At 55.2% G+C, this 22,143-nt stretch overlaps 1 protein-coding gene across 1 annotated transcript in view; it reads right to left on the bottom strand.

The window, feature by feature from the left end:
• Window positions 1–2,910: 2,910 nt before the first annotated feature.
• Window positions 2,911–22,143, bottom strand: part of EPHA8 (EPH receptor A8) — a 52,239-nt gene continuing 33,006 nt past the window's right edge. Inside the window, exons 4-17 of the mRNA XM_076356005.1 lie at window positions 18,625–18,780; window positions 17,229–17,564; window positions 14,777–14,901; window positions 14,431–14,593; window positions 13,888–13,984; window positions 13,123–13,190; window positions 12,454–12,579; window positions 11,425–11,610; window positions 10,740–10,801; window positions 10,135–10,344; window positions 7,594–7,743; window positions 6,208–6,398; window positions 5,650–5,805; window positions 2,911–4,192 (exon numbers count right to left, since the gene is read on the bottom strand). Coding sequence (XP_076212120.1) covers window positions 4,078–4,192; window positions 5,650–5,805; window positions 6,208–6,398; window positions 7,594–7,743; window positions 10,135–10,344; window positions 10,740–10,801; window positions 11,425–11,610; window positions 12,454–12,579; window positions 13,123–13,190; window positions 13,888–13,984; window positions 14,431–14,593; window positions 14,777–14,901; window positions 17,229–17,564; window positions 18,625–18,780 — 2,141 coding nt within the window. The 3' untranslated portion in view covers window positions 2,911–4,077. The remainder of the gene's footprint in view (window positions 4,193–5,649; window positions 5,806–6,207; window positions 6,399–7,593; window positions 7,744–10,134; window positions 10,345–10,739; window positions 10,802–11,424; window positions 11,611–12,453; window positions 12,580–13,122; window positions 13,191–13,887; window positions 13,985–14,430; window positions 14,594–14,776; window positions 14,902–17,228; window positions 17,565–18,624; window positions 18,781–22,143) is intronic.

Here is a 22,143-nt window from a genome sequence, read left to right on the forward strand (position 1 = left end):
AGGGTAAGAAATTATGTGTTAAAAATGACACAACCCCCTCTCATCTTCCCGGGGTTGTGAGCGGGGTGATGCCCTGGGCACGGTCCTCACAGTCTTTCACAAGGTGATGCTGTAGTAGCTGTGGAGCAGCTCTGAATATGGGCCCCTACCCGCACAGAGCAATGCACACCAGCCTGCCTGGGTGTGTCTGCCCCTGCCCGTACCTGGGGGAAGGAGACAGGCACCATCGTCATCCATCCTTCCATGGATCAAGTGTTTGCTCTGGGACTGAGATATGTAAGAAAACTTTGCACATTTTGCACAATGTGGATGCTGGCTTTATTGATAACTGAAATAAATTAGTGAAATGTGGGTCCTCAGTGAACACTGGTATGTCCCAGCATCCCCAGGCTGTCCCACTGTGCCCAGTGCCGGCAGTGTACTGTGAGCGAGGTGTGACATGGTTGCTGTCCCTGTCTGCATGATGGGGTGAGGGTCTGGGCAGAATCTGCACAGCTGTATGCACCGGACATGCATGTGGAAGGAGCGGGATGAGGCGACCTTCAGAGGTCCCTTCCAACCACATTTCTTGAAGTCTCTGGCAAATAAACGCTCCAGCAAACTAGAAAGGTGGAATATGATGCCTAAGGATGTGTTTGGGAGGTGGTGGGGGAAGGAGAAGAGTCCAGGACAGGACAGGTCAAGAGCAACAGGTGGAGCAACAGGCATCCTGCAGTCATGATGTGGGTGTGGTGGGAACGGCAAATAACAAAATGGGGTACGTAAAGGGGGGTGCAGAGCGCAGGGCTTGTGAGCTCAGCCCTCAGTTCTGGGGATGCTGCAGCTTGCCCAGCCTGGGGGCTAGTGCTGGGCACTGGAGACAATGGTGAAAGGGGAGACCGGGAGGAAGGACACTCTGGACGGGGCTGGCAGATAACTTGATAGCACCTGGACAGCTGGTGCAAGGAAGACTGGGGCACCTGGAAGGACAGGGCTGCACAGCACTGTGGGGGAGCCAGGCTGGCCTTTCCCCACAGCGGGGATGTGGAGCAGAGCTGCACTGCCTGGGGACGGTCACCTCCATCCCTGAAGGGCTGCAAAGGCTGGGGGCATTGTGTGCAGGCAGTGACATGGATAGATCCGATCCCACCCTGTGCTGTGGTGCCCTTTTAGTTTTATACGGCAAGAAAAATATGCTTCTTTCCTGCAAATATTGCTGTTGTCTGTCCCTGCAACTCATACGCTGGCAAATTCTTCACTGGAGGACAGCTGGAACCACAGGTAAATGCCCACAAGAAGGGTTTTGCAAGACCACCTATGAGATACTTCAGCTCAGACTTCAGGGGATAAGGGTTGAGGTTTTACTGGGAGTTTTTCTGCTTTTTTTAACAAACCCTGAATTTCCAGGAGAGGGTAAGCCTGGATCTGGGAAAACCTTTAAGAGACCCCCGAGGTTCAGAGGAGCCTCTGCACACAAGATCTCCTGTGCTTGCATGATCTCCTGCCCTATGTAGCAATGACTTGGTGTTTTTGGGGAGGCTCTTCCTAGCCCACAGCACAGCGACCCCCCGCACAGGGAGCCTACGAACTATCAGCATCTTGGCCTTTCCCTGCACACATAGACACATCCCACAGACACTCCTGCTCCCAAGGGAATCATCCTTCACATGTGGGAGGCTTTCTGGAGCAAAGGAGGTGGCTAGCTGGCTATCCCATGCTGCCCACCCCCCCCTCGGCCCGTGCCTGTGAAGCAGCCATGGAGGCCCCCACGCTCCCTGCAAGTGAACAGCTTGCAGCACAGGGACAATAACAGGCGAGGAGATGGCCCGTGGGAAGAAGGAGTTTTATTGTCCAGGAGGAGGTGCACACTCTGAACATAAAAGGTAAACCCTGCCCCACCATCCTCTCAGCTGGGAGCAGCCCAATGACCCCACGCTGCAGGATCTGACCCATGAACCACCTGGAAAGGGGCCATTTGGCAGCTCCCAACCTCAGATCCTGCAGCCCACATTACCAGGGTTGCCCAGCAAACCCCAAGGACACAGGTCTGTGGCACTGGCCTGTCCTCTGCTCTCCCCAGTTTGTCCATGATGGACTCACCTTCCGGGGAGTCCCACATGTTGGGAAGAGAGGACACGGCCAGCACCCACCATCCTGTGCTGCAGGGCTTGGACTGACCTCCATCATGATGCTGACTGCAGGGTGGGTGTGTGACAGGTCTGAGTGCAGGACACAGGGTGCAATAAAAATTAAACAACACATTGCATCTGTCCCCCATTACAAAGAGCTTCCATAGGAAGAAGTAAAGTGCCGGCCACAGTCAGAGAATCCAGCAGGATGTAAGCACCCTGGATGGAAAGCTAAGCCAGCCCCAGACAGGCCAGTTTAGCCAGGATTATTGCAGCTGAGAAATGGCTTTAACCCTCCCCCCACCCCCCCCTTGTGCCCAAACAGCACTGGGAGGAACAGACCTCGGGCCAGATCCTACCAGTACCTGCATTTGAGTGATGCTGGTTTTACTGTGCTAGTGCTAAGGACAGGATGCTGTGGGCCAGGCTGGTCCCTGGCAGTCAGCGTGGCTCCCCTCCAGCACTCCTCCTTCTCCAGCAGCCCCCCTCCCCAGCCACGCTCCCAGCAGAGTTTTTTGCAGTGAGTTCAGCCCCACGACTGAGGCTTCTGTGCTTCGAGACCATTTTTGTGTACTTAACATCGTATTTCAGTAAAACAGTTCCCAAACCCATAGAAAATTCTATTTACACCCAAGAGAAACCTTCCCAGCCCACAGCCTGCCCCCCCTCCCTGGCACAACTGCATCTCTGCAGCCAGCTCAGCCTCGCAGACCAGCTCCACAAGTCTTTGGAGGCCACAGCTCAGCACCAGGCAAGCTCGCCAAAAGAGATGCTCCTGTGGAGGAAAGGAGAGCTGTGGAGGAAAGGCCAACCTCCCAGTCACCGGGCTCACCAGCTGGGTAGTGCTGAAGATCTTCTTCGCTCAAAGCCCCTGTCCCCAGCCATAGGACTGTGTGATTGCAGCTGGAAATGTTGCTCAGGACCCCTCCTCTGCAGATGACACAGCAGCCCTGGGCACAGGCAGGTAGCGTAGTAATGGGACAGCTCTTGGGCTTCTCTAGGGCAATACAAGAACAAAGAAGAGTTTGGCAGAAGTCTCTCTGTCCCTCCATCATGTGAGATGGGAGCAAACTCTCCCACTCTGCTCTGCTCTGGTACGGCTTTGGGGGAGGCCAGGATGGTTATTCTGCTGGGGGAGAAACCTGAGCTTATGGCCCTAGAAAATGTGCCTGGGCTGCCCTGGGCTGCCTGTGCTGGATCCAGAGAGGAGCAGTGCTGGTGTGTTCAAGAGGTGGAGAGTCCCCTGCAGCACCCTGGGGTTTCTTGAGGCTCCAGAGAGCAGACCCTGGCCACCTCTCCTCCATGCTGGGGAAGCCTCCTCTGCACGCAGAGCCAGCCATTCCTGGCACTGCCGGCTTGTAATCTGTCGCCTGCCTTCCTGGGCTTGGTGGAGGTGAACCATGAAGTCACCTGCAGGCTGGTGCAGTTCAGGAGGTCCAGGCTGGAGTACACTGGAACTGGGAGGTACTGGGTGCAGGGTTGTCTCTGCCACGTGGCAGCCTGTGGGGCCCTCCTCAGTTCAGAGATCCAACAAACTCCCCAGCTGTCAGATCCAAAGGAGCTGTGTGTCATGGCAAGACAAGTCCCACTGCTCCTGGTATTGCTGTTGCATCTGATACCCCTCCATCTGCAGGTGCAGCTGGGGCCATCCTGCTGTGTGAAGGGGTTACCACCTGTCCTGTGTAGTTGTGTGGGGACCCCCAGTCCCACAGGGACACAGTAGAGGATGGAGAGAGGCATGACATGTTCCTAGCCCGCTTGGAAGGCTGCTCCCCCCTTCAGATGGGGGAAGGAGGCAGCAGGACCATCGAGGTATCTGGAAAGCCACATTTCCACTGACGCTGAAATCAGAGATACTGGTGGAGCTCCAGCTCCTGGTCTGGTGCCCCTTTTCCTGCTCACCACCCTGCTGCCCCTTTGCCAGGGTAAGTGTTAAGGAATGCCCGATGCGGGTCTGCAAAACTGGTGATCAGAGATGCCTCCTGGGGCCATTTGTATTCAGCAGCTGGGACCGCATGGCATGGATGCTGCTCAAGATCTTCTTCTGATGGCCCATCATGGTGATGCCCAGACTCCGAACATCCCTGGAGAACAAGGACACTGTCAGACACCCCGTGGGCTGGACCCATGCCGGGCGCCAGAGAGACACTGCTCTTCCCTGTGTACGCACCCATGGACCAGCCCAGGACCCCGCGCCTGGCTCCTCTCCGCTTGCCCATCAGCACAAGGCTGCTGATGCTGAGGGTCCATGGGCATCCTCCCAGGGACAGAGAGGCTGCCATTCACTTGAGCACATCCCCCTGACAGGGCTACTGTGACAGCCCCGGGGAGGAGCAGGAGCAGGAGGGGGATCACTCCTGACAAGCTAGTAGGTGACAAGATCGATGCTCTGAAATTGAATTCATTTTTAGCGAGATGCTCTCAGATAACCCAGTCAGAAAGACAGATGGATGATGAGCCTTCCCCACTCGAAACCTTCCCCGATGTGCATGAGAAACAAGGATCAGTATCAGCTCAATCCCCCAGCAAAGGCCCCAAGTACAGCCCCTGATCAATGCACATGACAGCCCTCTGCCTGCGTCTCTCCATCTTCCTTTTCACTGGCTCCTTCTCTACCTGCCCCACCTCGACCAAGGCGTGCACTGTCGCATTCTTCCTGAGTCACGGGAACCGCCGTCTGGCAGCCCCATGCCTTTTGACAGGGAACAAGTCTCCTCAGAGGCAGGAGAGGTTGTTGTCAGCCCTGGCACTAATGCTAACACCAAGGGATGGGGAATGTAAGCCCAGGGTAGGAGCAGGTATAGTTGCAGTCCTTTCTGGTATGACTTGGAGCATCAGCCACCTCGGACAACCCCTAGACAGGTGGTAGAGCAAGCTCCTTACAGCAGGAGGAGGAGGATGGGTGGTGGGACACATCTTCCCCAGCCCCCCTTAACCCAGCCTTGGTCATTTGGCTATGACCTTCCACTCACACTGAGGCCCTGGATGGTGCCTCCCTGCCTAGCTGCACTGAGCAGGGCGACAGTCCAGTGCACTGGGGTCTGAAGAAGCTCTGAGGTGTCCCCCAGCTCCGTTTGTTTCCTAATGATCCCAGAGAAGCTGCGCAGTATGGCCCAGCCACACTCTGGTCCAGACATGCCTTTTGCAGGGGAAACAAAAGTGAGAGGAGACAGCAACCTCATATCTGACCCTGCTTTGAGCAGGAGGTTAGATTAGATGACCACCTCAAGAGCCTTACAACCTGAATTATCTATTACTCTATGATGACATTGGAGAGCCACCACAGAGCACCGGAGGTGACTCGGTACTCACACCCTCTCAGTATGACTCCTACACCTCCTCTCAAAGGTCAGCACAGCCTTGGGTATCATCCCAGGTCTCAACATGAACCTGGTATGGGCCAAACACTGTTTCCTTAGGAGTGTGACTCTGGCTCAGGGGCCAACTAGGTTGAGCAAGCCAAGGCAGGATGGCCACTGCGTGGGGCTAGTGGGATGGTGCAGGGCAGCCCCACCAGTGCTGTTTGTTCTCTGGTACTCACTCAATGTTCATGCGCATCACCATGCCCAGGGAGGAGTACCCTGCCATGGCAAAGTTGTCCCGGTAGTGCCCCAGCCGGATGGATTCCAGCCAGTCCTCCACTGTCGGACAGCTGGCCAGGTCAAGGAGACCCCTGTTGAAGGGTGTTTGGGTGAACCTAGGAGCAGGACAGAAGGGGTTAGACCAGGAGGTGTTGGTCCTAGGTGGCCAGGCTATGAGGTCCACCTCAAAGAGCCTGTGACCCTGCAGGTGAGGGCAGGACAGAGAAAGCCCTCGCAGGCTGGTAAAGGCAGGCACGCCGCAGCGTGGGCACTGCTGCACATACTTGACCAGACCCTGGCATGGGGATGCCACAGTGGGAGCAAGGCAGTGAAGTGCAGGATGCTTCCCATTGCCCACCACAACCTGTGCCCATGGGCCCTATGCATGTCCACGGTCACAGGGGAAGCCACTGCTGCTAGAGCTGGACAGAAATATCCTGTATTCGCTGCAACCCACATGCTCTGCCCAGCATCAGCTATCAACCCCTGCTCATTGCGGCGGCTCAGGGAGCCCTTACCGGTTCACGGTGGCTGTGCACTTCAAGTTGTCAGGGTTGCGGATCAGCTTGTCCAGGATGCCGACAATCTGGGAGAAGCGTGGCCTCTCGCTGCGGTCCTTCTGCCAGCAATCCAGCATGAGCTGGTGCAGGGCTGTGGGGCAGCCCATGGGGGCAGGCAGGCGGTAGCCTTCCTCCACCGAGTTAATGACCTGGAAGGAAGCCACACGCCGAAGTGGAGCTGCACCCCCACCCGACTCCCAGCACCCCAGACAGCAGCACACAGGGAAGATCCCTGGTGCGTGAGCTGCTGGGGCCATCAGATGGGGAAGCAGCGGGGGTGTACACAAGATTCATTCTAAACAACAAGTGACTCGCCAGTGAGCTGCGTGCAGTCTCTGTGGAGAGCTGGAAGCAAGCTGGATACCATACGCATACAAGAAATCACTGCTACGACAGAGGATTTATTAAGTGGTCCAATAGGCCTAAAATATTGCAGCTTTCCTCCAGCAGAGAAGCCACGAGAGCTGCACTCACACTCGGTTGTTCTACAACCAGGGCTTGCCACCGCTCAGGAAGGCTGGAGGAAACCCTGCTCGAAGGAACTGTGCGGAGGAGGTAGTGTAAGGCACTGCATCCATGCCCTGTTGTCACCAAAGCCACTCTAAAATAATAAAAACACTAGGGAGAGAAGGGACTCTCAGGACTCCCAGAGCAGGGAGAAGGCAGATAGGTTTATAGTCCCCGTAGGTAAAAAAAAGGAATCCTGTGGTTCTACAGAGTCAAAATATTCATTTTATTGCCTCCTTTTGGAAATTTTGCTCCCAGGTTGTAGTCAGGAATATAACCTACATTTTCCTACAGTTTTTATGCTACTCTTGAGGTAAGAGTGGCTCCACATAACTCTGACAAGCCCAAAGCCTACTGCTGGGTGGTGCAAGCCTGGGGCTCTCAGCAGCCTCACCTGGGCAGTGGAAGGGATGGACCCCCAGCACTGAGTGCAGGAGGGTCTGGCAGGCTAATGCAGTGGGGCTGCAGTGATCCTAGGGACGCCCTGACCCCTTCCAGGGAATGGGAAAGGTGGCACAACACATGCTGAAGCTCTCCAGCCAGCAGAAAGGCTTGTACAGAGCAGCAGACAGGGATGGGGAGACCCACAGTGCACACAACCAGGCACAGCCAGGAGCCACGGTGCTGCAAAAGGAAAGGCTGCGCGATGCAATGATGGGCAACACACCGATGTCCCCACTGAGGCAACAAGCACACTGTGCACAGCCCTGCAGGGATGTGAGGAGAGGCAAGGGCTGCTCTTTGGGTCCCTTTTCCCCAGCATCCCCTGCTAGGCTGGCTTGGGTGAGGGCAGGAGGAGAGGCAGGCTTGCCACCGTGCTGTCCCGCATCCACTCACATCCCGGTTGGTCATGTTCCAGTACGGGCGCTCGCCGTAGGCCAGCACCTCCCACATGACAATACCGTAGCTCCACACATCGCTGGCTGAGGAGAACTTGCGGTATGCGATGGCCTCCGGAGCTGTCCAGCGAATAGGGATCTTCCCCCCCTGAAAAAGTGAGCAACAGCGGAGGCTCAGAGCATGCAGGGCTCAGGCATCCCTACCTCTCTGCAGCTGGGACAGCAGATTAGACAAGCGGTACGCTGGGATGGCATCTTCTAGAAAGGACCGAGGAGGCAATCTGCACAAGATAAGCCTAGAGGTGTACCTGAAGGATGACTTCAAGGTATTTCCAGTAGAGCAAGGAGAAAGCTGTGCTGTTTTACAAGGTCTTCTTCATGCTCAATTCTGTCCCTCAGTGTTCAAGAGAGAGGAATTCAAAGTGATGAAGTGGAGCCACGGGCTACCAGAGCACAAAAGCATGGAGCTGACCCTGGGCGCAAGCAGAGAGCCTGACTTGAACAGAAAAGGAGAGTGATGGCATGTGCTCCCTGTCCATTACTGCTTTGACAGGCAAGCACTGAAGAGAAGGACTGGTTGAATTAAAGGACGGTGCTGACAAAAATCAGCAATATACGGGCTAAGAATACATTTAAGCTGGAAATGTGGTTGCCAGCCATCTGAAGAGGAAAGTTGTGGTGTAGGGAACACCGGGTGGATTTCCCAGAGCAGCTAGGGCAGGCATGATGTGCCTGGGAACACCCTTCAGGTATCCCTGTCTAGGGAGAGTTGCCTTCACCAGTGAGTCCTGCCTGCTCTGGCACACTCCTTGATGGGGACTGAAGGTGAATGATGTGTCCTTTGGAAGAGTTTCTTTGGGGAAGTAATCTCCTGAGCAGGTCAAGGACAACAGAGGAGGAACACAGGATAGCATCACAAGTTTCTGAACAAGAAAGCATCCTCATTTCAGGAAACCCGGACTGAGACCTCACCAGAGATCTCAAACTCCTGATCCTGTCACTGTATCCTTGTGGTTCAGCTCTACCCAGACTATGCACCTAGTCTTCCTCCAGAGCAACCAGCTCTGGTGGGTTTCACTGTGCCAAGATGCCTCAAAGCCTCTGCTTGTGACATTCCTGGCAGCTGCTCCATCCTCTAGTTACCACCCTGCTTACATTCATACTGGGGACATGAGACAGTGTCTCTAGAAACTGGGCAGGATTGGAAAGGGTCAGCAGGTAGGTCAATACATGAGCTCTGGTCACTCAGGTCACCTTCCTGACCCAGTGCAGTCAAGATCAAAAGCGCTAGGGGAAAGCTCAGAGACTGGCTTGGTGGGAGGAAGGCCAGGGTATGAGTGAGTCTGTAGGCCACAGACAAGGAGGTGGGCTGCTCTGACATCAGGAAGCCCTAGCTGATCTTGGGCCCCTTCTTACCCTTCCACTGAGAGCCCCAAGGCCAAGATGCAGAAGATGCTGTACTTGAACCAAGCAGCAGGAAGCTTCCCCAAAATTAAAGGATCTGGAATATCAAGTTATTTCTTGAGATACCAAAGGGAGCAGCTGAACACAAAGACACACACAGGACACATTCTGGCTCACTTCTCCTCTTGGCTGAAAAGCCAAGAGCATGAAGACCATGTTCTCCAGGCTGGGCCACTGTGCACTCATCCCTCAGAGCTGCAACTGCTTTGGGCCATGCTCTGCATTGCTGTCAGCTACCCCAAAGCAACCTGAAGCTCTTTCTGCTTCTGTAGTCTTGGTCCTTCTGAAAAATGATGCTCTGACTCCTCAGCTGCAGCTCCAAACTGGTCTCCATTAGGAACTGTCTATCCACCACATTTTCCCAGCCAGAGGTGTGCCTGGGGAGCACAGTAATTCCTTTCATGGCCAGAGAAGTGAAAAAAGAGCACATTCCCTCAATGTATTTCATTTTGCCTCTGGTGACCTCCGGTGGAGGAGCACATCAAGCTCCAGAGCTGTCAGGTTGGCCAGAAAAATCTTAAGATGGCTTCACAGACAAAAGTGTCCTACATTAAAACAAAATCATCTAGGTTGCAAAGCCAACTCCCACCCTGTCCACACCCCTGAATGAGGCAGAGTCACGTGGAAAAACTAGCGTGTGGCCACGCTGCTGAAGAGTGTACCGTAACACCCACCTACTGACCAATGGCTCTAGGAGAACTGAAGGAGTGGATGGAGCTACACAGTCTAGGGAAGGACTCCAACGGGGACATGGGAGTGTCCCTGTGCAGTGGGCCATGCATGCCCACAGGAGCTGTTGGCTGGGGAGGTTTGATCAACCTCCTGCTCTCCCACCCTGCTTCTCTTTGTTCACTGCACACCAGTTCTGGGATGTCCCTGTATGAAGGACAATGCATTAAGGCTCAGAAGCTCTTTGGGTTCATGCTCTTGGTCCAGATATCAGCAGCGAGATGACTATCTCCATTCCTGCCCTGCCTATCTTGACTTGAGAGTGTGTAACTTTCCATCTGTCAGTAGCCTGGGGCAATCACCATCAGTAAGGATCAACAAGACTGCAACGTTAGGAGCCACGCACCGTGGTGGTGTACGCAGCATCAGGGTCATCCTCCAGGATGCGTGAGAGGCCAAAATCAGACACTTTGCAGACCAGGTTGCTGTTCACCAGGATGTTGCGGGCAGCCAAGTCCCGGTGCACGTAGCCCAGGTCAGACAGGTACCTCATGCCTGCTCCGATGCCACGCAACATGCCCACCAGCTGGATGATGGTGAACTGCCCATCATGTTTCTGGAAAGGAAATAACCCAGAGTTCATTCGTGGTTTTCACCAGCATCCTATTGATGCTGGTCTTATTAAACTAACCCCCCTAGTACCTCTCATCTTTGGCTTAGCACCTCCTCTAACCCCAGTGCCTCTCTCTTGTCCCCCCAGCCCATTTCCTGCCCTCCCACCGCCTCTGACATGCTGTTCAGGCAGGTGTCCCTGCCTTTGCAGTGCCGCTCTGGGGAGCCAGCCATGATGCCCTGGAGCCCGTGTCTGCTGGAGAGGTGAGACCCCAGAGCACACCACTCTCGCACAGGGATTGCAGTGGCCGTGAGGCTGAGGAGCAGGAACCAGCCTCTCCTCCAGTCACTCAGCCCAGGGGTATGTGCAATGAATAAAAATACAAAAGAGCTCCTTACCCTGAGGAAAGTGTCTAGCGAGCCATTCTCCATGTATTCAGTAACAATCATTACCAATTTGCCTGCAGAAGACAAGGGAGGTCAAGTGAGCAGAGAAGTCACCTTCCTCCGGGAAGCCCAGTGCCAGGCTTTTACTGGGAGAGACATGAATCCAGGCCTGTGGCTCTCCTGCAGCTCCGCAGAGCAGTCTCACCCCTGCACTGCGCAGGACGGGCACAATGGTGGGGATGTGGCAATAACCCGGGCACTTACCCCTCCCTCCAGGTGCTATTGATGTGGCTAGGTCAGCTTCGTTATCTCGCTGAAATTTGCATGCCATTAGCATAACGCTTTGCATCAGAATGTGCCTTTTTGAAGGAAGTCTTCAAATTATGATTCAATACAGGCAGCCTTTAAAATAAACACTAATGGGTAGGACATCTCCTAAACCAATAACCCTGACCTGGGGCGCACTGCGGAGCAAGGTGGGGAACGGCCACATGGAAAGTTTGTCCTGTAAGAGAAGGCAGTGGGGTGGGATGGAGGGGACCCCGGGTAAATGGACATCTGACAAGTGAGCAACTGGGGCAACCAAAGGAAGGAGAGCACCCAAAGTGATCCCTGACCCCCATCTCCCAGGGTGCCCACAGGGAGATATATCCCAGCTCTGCCCCACCATAGGGTCCCGTCCCCACCAGCCACATACTCCTGGTCACCACACCCTCCAGGTGGATGACGTTGGGGTGGTCGAACTGCGCCATGATGCTGGCTTCGCTCAGGAAGTCCCGTCTCTGCTTCTCCGTGTAGCCTGCTTTCAGTGCCTTGATGGCCACAGGAATCTCCCTCTTCCCTGGCAGCTTCAGGCGGCCGTAGCACACCTCTCCAGATTCCCCTGCAAGGCGAGGGAAGATGAGGGCATGAGGAGATCCTCAGCTTCTTTCATCGACCCACCAGCACCATGGATCACCCAGTCTGCCGGCACACTCACAGAGTGCTGCAGCCCCTCAGAACTCCTGGGGTTTTGCCTCTGAGGACAGAAAGGATTGCCTATCTCCAGCTTCCAGTGCCACCTCTGGGAACTGGGCAGAAATATCAGCAACCACCTCTCTCTGATGCCTTTTACTGAAGGCAATGGGCCAAGAGCAGTGATTACAGTGGCACTTGCTTTACTGCTTTTAATGAACAAATTTGGGAGTCTCTTAGAGTAGCAGGGATGTCTCAGCCAGGCTTCCTAATGCTGGGGTAAGCCATTGGGGTGTCGCTGGTGAAGCTCCAGCTCTGTCTCTGCCCCGTGCTTCCCTGCAAGAACCTGTTCCTATGCAAAAATCACTTTTGTTCTGAAAATTTACCATTTTGCTTGCAGTTTCGTTTGCACCTTGTCACCCCAGACACTTGCTTCAAGGTTTGAAAGCAGGGTGGCCACCTTGGAGCACCCACGCGGGACAGGCTGAGCCATCTGCTGTGTCAGCCTGAGCCGTCAGTGCCACGCCAGCTGAACAGCAACCCTCCGCACCAGGCTGCCTCCAAAGAGTTTACTTCACGCACCAAAACCCCCCACTCTATCCATGATTTTGATCTCAAAAGGATAAGGAGCAGATGAAGTCCTGGCTGAGCACTGTGCAAGTGCTGCGCAGCCTGCTGTGGTCCCAGTGGGCCCCAGGGACAGCACAACCTCAGAGCGTGAATTTCCCTGAGCAGACACGATGCAAAGAGGCAGCCTGGCCTGGGGACTCACCAGACCCAATGACCTTTTCGATCTTGATCCGGGAGGCCTCGATTTCACGGGTGAACTCATGCACAGCTTGGCAGGGGTCCTCGTACGTGTGGGGGTCCACGTAGAACTTGGACTTGGGGAACTTCACTGCCGGGTTTCAAAGGGGAGAGAGGAGATAAGCTCTTTCAGGCAGCCCTGCTGAGAAGTAGGGGCACCCAGCAGCCAGGCAGAGGATGGGCAGGGGCAGGACTTCTTGGGTTGACATGCTGAGGAGCCACAGAGGTTGCAGCCCCAAGGAAACCTAAGGCACTCTTTGGCATAGCAGTGTCCTCAGAGCAGTCCAGGACCTGGCTGCCCAGGTCTCTTCCATGTGATTGTCCCCCTCCATCATCCCCCCACCCCCACCCCTCGCCTGTGATGAATTTTCCACTCTTCTGGCCTGCTGCTGTCTCGGATGAACCTGCCGCAGTCCCATCTCACGCTGTGCAACCCTTCAACCCTGTTACCAGGATGCCCCTGGGATCAGAGCCCCCGCTCAGCTCTCCTAGACACATCCCCAGAAGCAGGCAGTGGTCAAAACCCTTCTCCCTGGAAACCACAGCAGTGCCAGCGGGTAATGGTCCAGGTCCCTGCCCATCCACAGGGCTGAGGTCCTTCACACCCCAGGGGCAGCAGCAGGGAGGGTCCTACCTTGCCCATTCTGATAATGCATCTTCTCCTCGTCGGAGTCCTGGAAAGCCTTGCTGTACCCACAGTGCCTGCCGCGAGGACACAAGGGTCAGAAGAGGTGCTCCTGTCCCTCGTTCCCACAAGCAGCCCAAAGGCAGGGTGGAAGGCAGTGCGTGCCAGGGCTGTAGGCAGCCCAGGAGGAGGTGGAGATAACACTTGGCCCTTCACCAGCTGCATCCCTGCATCTTGCTGGGCTGACACTTTGGCCTGGAGCGAGGTACTTTCCAGGTGCTCTCCAAGGCTTGGCAGTGCTAAAAGCTGCAGCCCTTTTGTATCCTCTGGGCAGCAGCATATGTGCTCCACATGCCTGGCTCAGCCATGCTGAGATGTAGCAGACACAGTCCACCTTGGACCTCTCTGATGGAGAAGAGCTCTCTCCACTCCTGACCTACCCCCCAGCCCATTCAGTCAGCCCTCGTACTGGTAGTGGTACGGGTACTGGTATTGCTATGGCTGTGGCTATTGCTATCGCTATTGCTGCTGCTATTGCTATTGCTACTGCTACTGTTATTCAGCCCGCTGGCATGAGGGGAAGGTCTGGAGACTGGCTCTGCCTCAGGAAAAGTGGAGGCAGGGTGTCCCCTAGACGAAGTCTCTTGGTTGCTTATTAACCCCTGGCCTATGGATGCTCTGGGCAAACTGAGAGGAAAACAGTTGCACCCAAGTTCTCCCATCCCTCCTGCCCCACTTGGTGACAAGCTGCACTGACCTCCAGAAAACACTTACCTCTTCTTGCAGATTAGGACCACCAGCAATGCGACGAGGCCAGTGATGAGTGTCAGGCAGATCCAGACAATCGTCATCGTGTCGTATCGGAGAGAGACTGGAAGAAGCAGGATAGGAAGGAGGTGAGCTGGAGTGAGAAGCACTCTGCTCTGCTTCAGAAACTCATCTACCCCAGTGGGTCATGTTCTTCAAAGATAGTGGGCATGGTGGTGTTGGGTTGATGGTTGGACTCGATGATCTTAGAAGTCTTTTCCAACCTTAATGATTCTATGATTCTATAAAGCACCATTCCCCATCCAGCCCCATCTTTGGGGCTCTCCCAGTGTACAGGAACCATTACGTCCTTCCTCCCTCTTCTTTCTAATGCATAAACACATCTCAGGAGGGCAACCTCAAGCAAGCCCTGCAGGCTGAAACCCCAGGAGATGTGCCTCCAGCCTCTCTCCCTGCGTGGCAGAGGCATTATCGTCATGGACAAGGGTATCGCCATCCCCCATGCTCCCAGTCCCACACTTCCCACATCCCACAACTGCACACGCTCACCTGGCTTCCCTGTTTCCACCTCCACGGTCTGACTGAACCTCCCACAGCCAGCAGAGGTGCGAGCCCGAACCTGGAAAATGTAGCGGGTTGCAGGCTTAAGCCCAGAGATGGTGGCAGTGGTGCCCTTGGATTTCAGAGTCGAATAGCTCTGCATTTCCTTGTCCTGGGGAAAAGCAACATCAAAAACCTTGCTGCATCAGCACAGCAGCCACAAAGTCTTCCAAAATAGTCCTTTGTGCAAGGCTGGCTGATAGCAGCAATTGCACCAGCAGGATTTAAACCAAGCCATGCCCCTGTCTAAATCCACCACGCTGGGACTGGTTTGCGGCAGCAAGCTCAGCATTACCTTCTCGTAGTACTTGATCTCGTACTCCAGGATGATGCCGTTGGGCTGGTCTGGCTCTTGCCACAGCAAAGTCACGCTGTTCTGGCCTGTGCTCTCCTGGCGGACCACCACCACCTGGGATGGGGCTGGGGATGCAGACGGCAGGGTGTTAGGTGCCTGCTGGTGGGGGTCCTGCATGGGTGAGGGCAGCAGGACACAGCAGCAGAGAAGGGTGGAAGTGGAGGCCCATGCAGGACCCCTGGTTTAAACCATGTTTCTGTTTTAATTAAAGCCATGTGGAGATGAGTGCTATGAATGGGCTTTTTGTTCACGTCAGTTGCCTCAATCTCTTTCCCATGGAGTGAGCAGGCTCCGAGGAGATGAAAGAGGAGGGCAGTGTCCCAGCACAGGCAGGAGGGGACACTGGTGCTTCGCTGTGATCTGGAGCCAGAAAGGAGAAGGGGCCGTGGTGCTGGAGGTCGTGGAGATCCCTAGCAGGACCCTGACCCCTCCTGCCCCACCTAGGGAAGGGGGAGAGGGGCAGGGGAAGAGGGAAAGGGGAGATGCTAAATGCCCAGAGGGGTGATCAGGGACTGAGCATGAGTCTAAAGGTGCCCTGGGGGTGCTTCTCCTGCCCTGAGATAATTGTCATCTGCCTGGGTCTGGGTTGGGAGCCTGTGAATCGGTCCTTGTACCTGCTGTGTCCAAATTGGAGCTGCCACAGCTGCAGGAGCCAACTCACCAGCCTCTTTTCCCTCTGGGAAAATCCACCCTGGAAGGACCCCAGAGAGTGTGGTGGGGTGCTGCGATGGCCAGGCGCAGCCATTGGGTCCGACTCATGGGAAGGGGTCAGGCACCCCTTATGACCTTAACTGCCGAATGAAAAATGGGATGTGGTGGCTCTGGGGAAGATGGAGCTGCTGTCTGCCATGGCTGCAGCGCAGGGGTGTCGCTGGAGCAGCAGAGACCAAAAGAGGCTGCAGGGGCTGCAGCAGCAGTGGGGCACCAGGGGACAGAAAGGCAGCAGTTATAGCTCAGTTCATCTTCGAGCTGGCTCCTCTGAAAAGCAGAAATCACTGTTGGGACACAGGACCCTGGGGAGCTGGGACAGGGTGGGATGGTGGGAATCAGCTAAACCCCACGGGCACGTGCAACGCCATCTCTCCTAACAGCCCCAAGGCATCTCTGCTGCACCCGCTCCTGCCCTGCTCAGCTGCCCTGGGCTGGGGGGACAAGAGTGACCAGCACCCAGCATGGGCAAACCACCCTGTGCAGTGCAGCAGGGGTCCCTCAGCCCCTCCTGGTGGGCAGGGATGCTCTGTGGTGTGCAGCAGCTGGAGCACCATGCTGGCACGGCAGCTAAACTTCAATCACTACCAAATTCCCAACCCCGCTGGTTTCGCAGCACCTGCTCAGCATCCGCTTTCTAGCAGAGAGATTGAAATGGGAATATTCAGCACTTGGAGAGCTGAGAGGGAGGGAGAGCATCCCCCTCCAAGGCATTAGGCTGATGCTGCTCGTCAGCACTTGGAGGGATCATGCAGGAGTGAGCCGGCAGGACTGAGCTGTTTCCACGTGGGCTTGGTGGAGGGCTGAAGAAGTGCTACGGGCAGGCATTAGTAACAAAAGGGCCTTGTTCTCATGCCAGCCATGAGCTAACCCAGCGAGGCTCCCCGGGTTTCTCCTTCTGGCACCACCACCATGAGAGCAGAAGGGGCTCAGCATCACGGGAAGTTCCCGTGGGCTCGTTTCCAACTGGAAGGATTAACAAGAAGGGTCACTCCCTGCCCTGTCCCCTCTGCCCGCAGCGTGCTCCATGGAAAGGGGCTTAGCGGGGCTCTGCTCTGGGGAGATGCCCACGTGACCCTGGAGCAAGGTCCTGGCCCACCTGGGCTAGAGCATTGCTCAGAACTATTTCCTGGGGAAAGAGCATTTCACACCAAGGGATTTGCAAAGATGAGACATGCATGAGAGAGACGTTTCCCAGCAAACGTTGCTGTCACCTGCCAGGGCCTGGCATTGGTGTGAGTTAAGAGCAGAGCATGAACTGCTGCTTGGCCCTTTGGGAAGGGACAGAAGGCTGGAGGAACAGCCTGAAAGATTCATGCTCCACTTAGTGTTCCTGTCAATAAACAAATGTTCTCCATGCCCCCTGTCTCCTGCAGAAAAGGAGCCTCCACCAGTAGCTGCAGGCTGAAGTGGAGGGAAAGGAGGATGAAAAAGGATACCATGAACCAGAGAAGGGTAAGAGTTGCCTTGGGCAGCAGCTTGTCTCCAGCCCGCCCCAGCTCCCTGAACCTACCTCCAGCAGATAGGGGTCATATCTCCCGGGGGTCCCATGCCCATCACCAAACCAGCCCGTGGCTGCTAGGGCAGGTTCTGGCTCCTGCAGATACTGGCTGGAGCAACGTCGGAGCAACATCAGCATCACCCATACAGGCAAAGCCTGGAGGGGGGTGTCTGCTCCTCCTACCTGCCTGGTTTGTCGTGATGTTGGCAACTGCAGCTCTCCTGGACTCCAGGCTGAGGTCGGACACACCGTTGACAGCCTCCACCCAAAAGGAGTAGTTGGTGTGGGCCAGGAGGTTGGTCACCGTCAGCGCTCCTTGCACCAGGCTCATCTGCTGGGGCACGAAGCGGATCCCACTGCCACACGCCTCGCACTGGCCAGCGTCCCCCGCGCAGCGCCTGCAGACCACGTTGTACACGATGTCAGCACGTCCCCCCTTGTCCAGGGGCGGGCCCCACTCCAGTGTCACCGAAGTGCCATTTACACTGGAGATCAGGTTCACAGGAGCAGAGGGGGGCCCTGGAAAAGAAGCAGAGGTTCAGGCAGAGCTGGGGCTGCTGAAGCACGTTGGGACTGGCAGAGCATGGGACCAACGGGGAGGTGCACCTTGGGCAGCATGCACCTGCGCTTACAAACAATGCTACAGGGAAGACAGAGCTGCCCAGAGGGGGAAATGCTCCAAACAGAAGACAGCAAAGACACGGACAGGTCTTGAGCTGAAATGCCGTGGAGGTAAGGTCTTCTGGATCAGGATGCCAAGTACTGGGCAGGGAAGAGCTGATGTTTGTTCTGGGGGAAGCAGGAAGCAATGGGGATGTGGGAAGATTTTGGGGGAAGAGCCAAGGTTTCAATAGGCTGGAGGGTGGAGAGCAGGACCTGCTCATGTAAAGGGAAGGGTAAACTCACATTTCCTGGGGAGATTAACAATCTTGGGTGGATAAGTCCTAGGGAAACACAAGTCAGATGTTGCTGACCTGTCTTTCACCCTAGCTTCAGCTAGCAGCCTTTCTGCCCTCCTGGACCAACTGCAGAGAGGAGGACTCCTCTTGGGACGCTCTTGTCCCCTTTTAATAGCACCGGGGCCCCTCAAAGCAGCCTATTGCAGAGAGCTGAGTGGAAACTATATAACAAGCCTGGTGCCACCGTCCACCCACAGCGAGGGAGAGTGCAGTGGCACTTGCGCTGGCCCATGGCCTCCCAAGGGTCTGACCACCCTGGGCATTTCTGCAAAGGAAAGCAGCCAGCAAGTGGCTGACACGCTGGCTGGTGTGTGAGCAGGTGAGCTTGCTGGCAGAGCCATGGTCTCGCCCCAATCTGTTGCAGGATAGAGCCCTGGGAGGGGAGCAGACTCTGGCCAGGGATGTTTGGAGAGCAGCAGGATGAGGATGAGACAGAGGGCAGGCAGCTAAGGGGGGGTCTCAGCTCGTGTGCTGAGAGAAAGGCTGCTACAGCGCCTTGGGCAGCATGCAAGAGGCAAGGGTGCATGATGGGCTCAGCCCGGGAATATCTGCCGTGTCTGAGGACGTGACACCTGCCCCACTGCAGCGCAGACGGATGCCTGGGCAGCCGGGGTACTCACGCGTGCAGGCGGCCGAGGGGGGGTCCTGCACCGCCCTGTAGAAGCTGCTGTCGCAGCGGCACACGCGGGCCGCCCGGCTCTCCGAATGGCTGTGCAAGGGGCACTTTGCACACAGCTGGTCCCCGGGGGCCGACTTATAAAATCCCAGCTGGCAGGCTGCAGAGGAGGGAACAGAGGTCAGAGGGATGCGCCTGGATGAGGTGCACCCCACGGCTTGGCGAATCCCACCAGCGCAAATCTGGACCCCACTCTTAACCCCATCCCAGTGCATGGGAAACCAGCCCTTCTCCCCAACGTCTGGGTGAGTCCCCCCTCAGCTGTGCAGCTGGAAATCAGGCTCTGTGAAAACTGCTATTGTCTCTCCCCCCAGGCTGTACTTGCTGCCATCCTGGTACCTGTTCCCCACTGTTTCATAAGCAGACTTGGGTGCCTCTGCTTTTCGTGAGCTGCCTGCAAAGCTCAAGGTGCTCTCCTTGCACCCATGCCTGCTGCCCAGATCTCTCCCCACTGCAGCCACCCCTCTGGGCCACTGCCTGGCCACGGGGCAGGGAGCGCTGCGAAGATCAAACCAGGGAGCACTTTACGGCACATTCCTCACTTCACGGTGGTTGCCACACCACTCATGGTGGGTGTGCCCAGGTGCCCAAAAGCATCCATGTGGGCGGTTTCAAGAATTAAAAGCTCCGCACCTGGGACATGGTGCACGTCCCTCTGCAAGCCCCTGGTGTGCTGCTATACGAAGCGACAAATTTCCTTGCACAAAACAAGGGAAAACACCCTCCCTCGTTTCACGTTGCAGCAAACCGGCAGTGCATGCATGCTGCCTGCTCTCTGTGGAGGGACAGCAAGGCCAGATAAGCCAGCCTGAGGTTTTTTTGACAACTCAACCTGCCTTCAGTTGCTCTGCCTCTTCCTGGTGCTGTGGGCTGTGCAGCAGGAGCACACGCTCATCCCACGCTGGGGCTGGCATCGGTCTGCTCCGTCCTACCCCCACCTTTCCCAGCAGCCCCTCAGGTGAATCATTTGTCACACAAACAAACAACTCGTCTCTCGTTAGGAAAATCGATTAGCTCAAGAGTGACATGTGGCATGTTAGCTATCTGTCTGGGGGTGGAAGGATCTGTCCTCTCTCACAGATTTCGATTCCAAGTAAGGAAAAACAGCTTCTGTCTGGGTCCCCGTATTCATCAAGTACTTCTAGGACCAGTTCCAGTGATTCAAGCATTGTTCCTGGCTCTGACTCATTTCTGGTTTTCCCTACTGAGGTAGTAATACCTTCATTTTCTCGTCTTTACCCCCAGTGGCCAGCTCTGCATACAGCCTCAATTTTTGCTTCCAAGCATGTAGAAGGGTTTTGTTTGCAATCCAGCATCCCTGGTGGTCTGGGTCCCTCTGTGCTGTCTGTTTGTTCTGCTTCTAGGTGCTGATTTGTTTTCTTATTAATAACACTCCTTTCCTTGCCACAGATCTCCCTGGACTGACTGCTACCAACATATTTCACGTATCACATGCTGCACAATAATACAACGCCCTCTTTATAACTGAGCTACTTCCAGCAATGGCAGCTGAAGGCAGTGCTCCAGCCACACACATCCCTGGTGGCTTGCTGGTCCCTCTTCAGACTCTATCACCAGCTTCTGTGGCACTTTTTCACCGAATGCTACTTGAAAGACAGGGGGCCAATACCACCAGCAGGATGTACACGTGCTGCACGTGCCAGAGATGTTGGTATCGCGGGTTGGTATCACATCTTGGTACAGCAGGCTGGAAAAAGCAAAGGCCAGCAGTTCCAGAGTTTGTTCCTAAATTCATGCTCCTCCACTCCCCAAAGGGCATCAAAGCAAGCAGCAGAAATGCCCAAACTGGGTGCAAGGGAAGGCAGATGTAACTCACAAGGAAATTGCAGCAGCTCGGGGCTGGCTTTGCTCCCCAGCTCTCTTGATGCCTTTCACCTCCTCAAGGGCATCAGAAGAGGAGAGAAAACAAGGAGGCAGAGTTGGGAGAGGAGGTTTGCTGTCCCCAGCCAGCCACACCAAGGACAGCCCAGGACATTTGCCAAGCTCTGGTGCTGACTGGTCCTTGTGATGCCACACACTAAGAGAGCCAGGGACACTCTGCCTTTACCAAATGTCCTCTGCCTGAAGCTGCAACACCCTCTGGTCTGCAACCCTTTGTTTTTGGGTGTAAGACTTGAGACGAGTGCTGTTACACCCTGTTCTCAGGTAGGGACAAATTTGGGAGGTAGCCAGCTGGGAAAAAAAACCCACCCAAATCTCTAAGAAAGAAAAGTTCCCAGTTTTTCCGTGTGGGAAAGGATGAAGACACGGCATGAGCACAGACTACCAGATGGGAACCGAGCAATGAGACAGCCCCACAGTCCGTGCTGGGCAGCATGCATATCAGCATTTGCTGCCTTCAACTTGTCTGAATCCCCCTTGGACCTACAAACCACCGTCATCTCTACCCATGCAGCATCCAGCAACCAGGGACTCTTGAATTCAAAAGGCACTGGAGTGGTTCCCCCCACCAATATTTAATTAAAGGCAGAGAAATCAGTGCTACATCAGGTATGGAGAGACAGGCTAGCAGGAAGGATGGGAACACGAAGCGCAGCAGATTTGCACCAAGCAATTGTGATCACTTAGCATTCAATGCTGTAAAAAAAACCCATTAATTACCTGTAGCAATGATTCACAATTATTTTAGATGCACTCAGGGGGAAAATTATCCTAAGTGACAAATTACAGGTGAATTTGTGCACCAGGGCAGAGCCGTTGGGAGCCACCTCCCAGCACCTGGACAGCACGAGCACACAAGGAGGCTTGGAGAGCAACTGGGGCTGGGGCAGGCACTGCTCTGGACGGGGTCATGCACCTCTGTGCATCTCAGTGCTTGCTTTAGATGGAAGCAGGACACGTGCAAAGCCTTTCGCAGGCACGGGAGAGAGCACCAGCTTGGAACCTGCACAAGATATGAAATCCCTACAGTATGGGATGACAGGCATGTCCTGCTCTGGATTGAGCTCTTTCATGCCAGGCCAGTGACACGTGGAAGACCAGGACCTCCGGGGTTAGTTCTGATAAGAGCAAAGCAGCAGAGAAGTGGCCAGCGAGAAAAATTCAGTTGAATGCACCAGATCTAAAATCCACAGGGCTCCACAGCCATGCTTGTAGCACACACTGAAGCCACCAAAATCTGAAGCCACCCACCAGGGAGGTGCAAAACGGTTGTCCTGCTGTCTTCACTGCAACCAGCTACTGCCACCTGCCAGAAGTGCCCTCCCAGGAGCCCTGCAGAAGGTGGGGATTTCTTTTTTTTAATTATTTTATGCAATTGATACCCTTGCTCTGTGTCTGAGGATCTCGGGTCCTGCCTCTTTGCGGACCACCAGAAGTCCTGCTACTGGTGTCCTCCTTCTGTCCCCAGTGCCATTCCACCTGTAAAACCCAGACAAGGCTGCCTGTCCTTGCAGTTTCATCTCACGGTGTGGTTTTACAGTGCACATGGGACAGCAGCAGA

The sequence above is a fragment of the Aptenodytes patagonicus genome, chromosome 19 (genome assembly GCF_965638725.1).
Source record: "Aptenodytes patagonicus chromosome 19, bAptPat1.pri.cur, whole genome shotgun sequence".
Classification (NCBI taxonomy): Eukaryota; Metazoa; Chordata; class Aves; order Sphenisciformes; family Spheniscidae; genus Aptenodytes; species Aptenodytes patagonicus.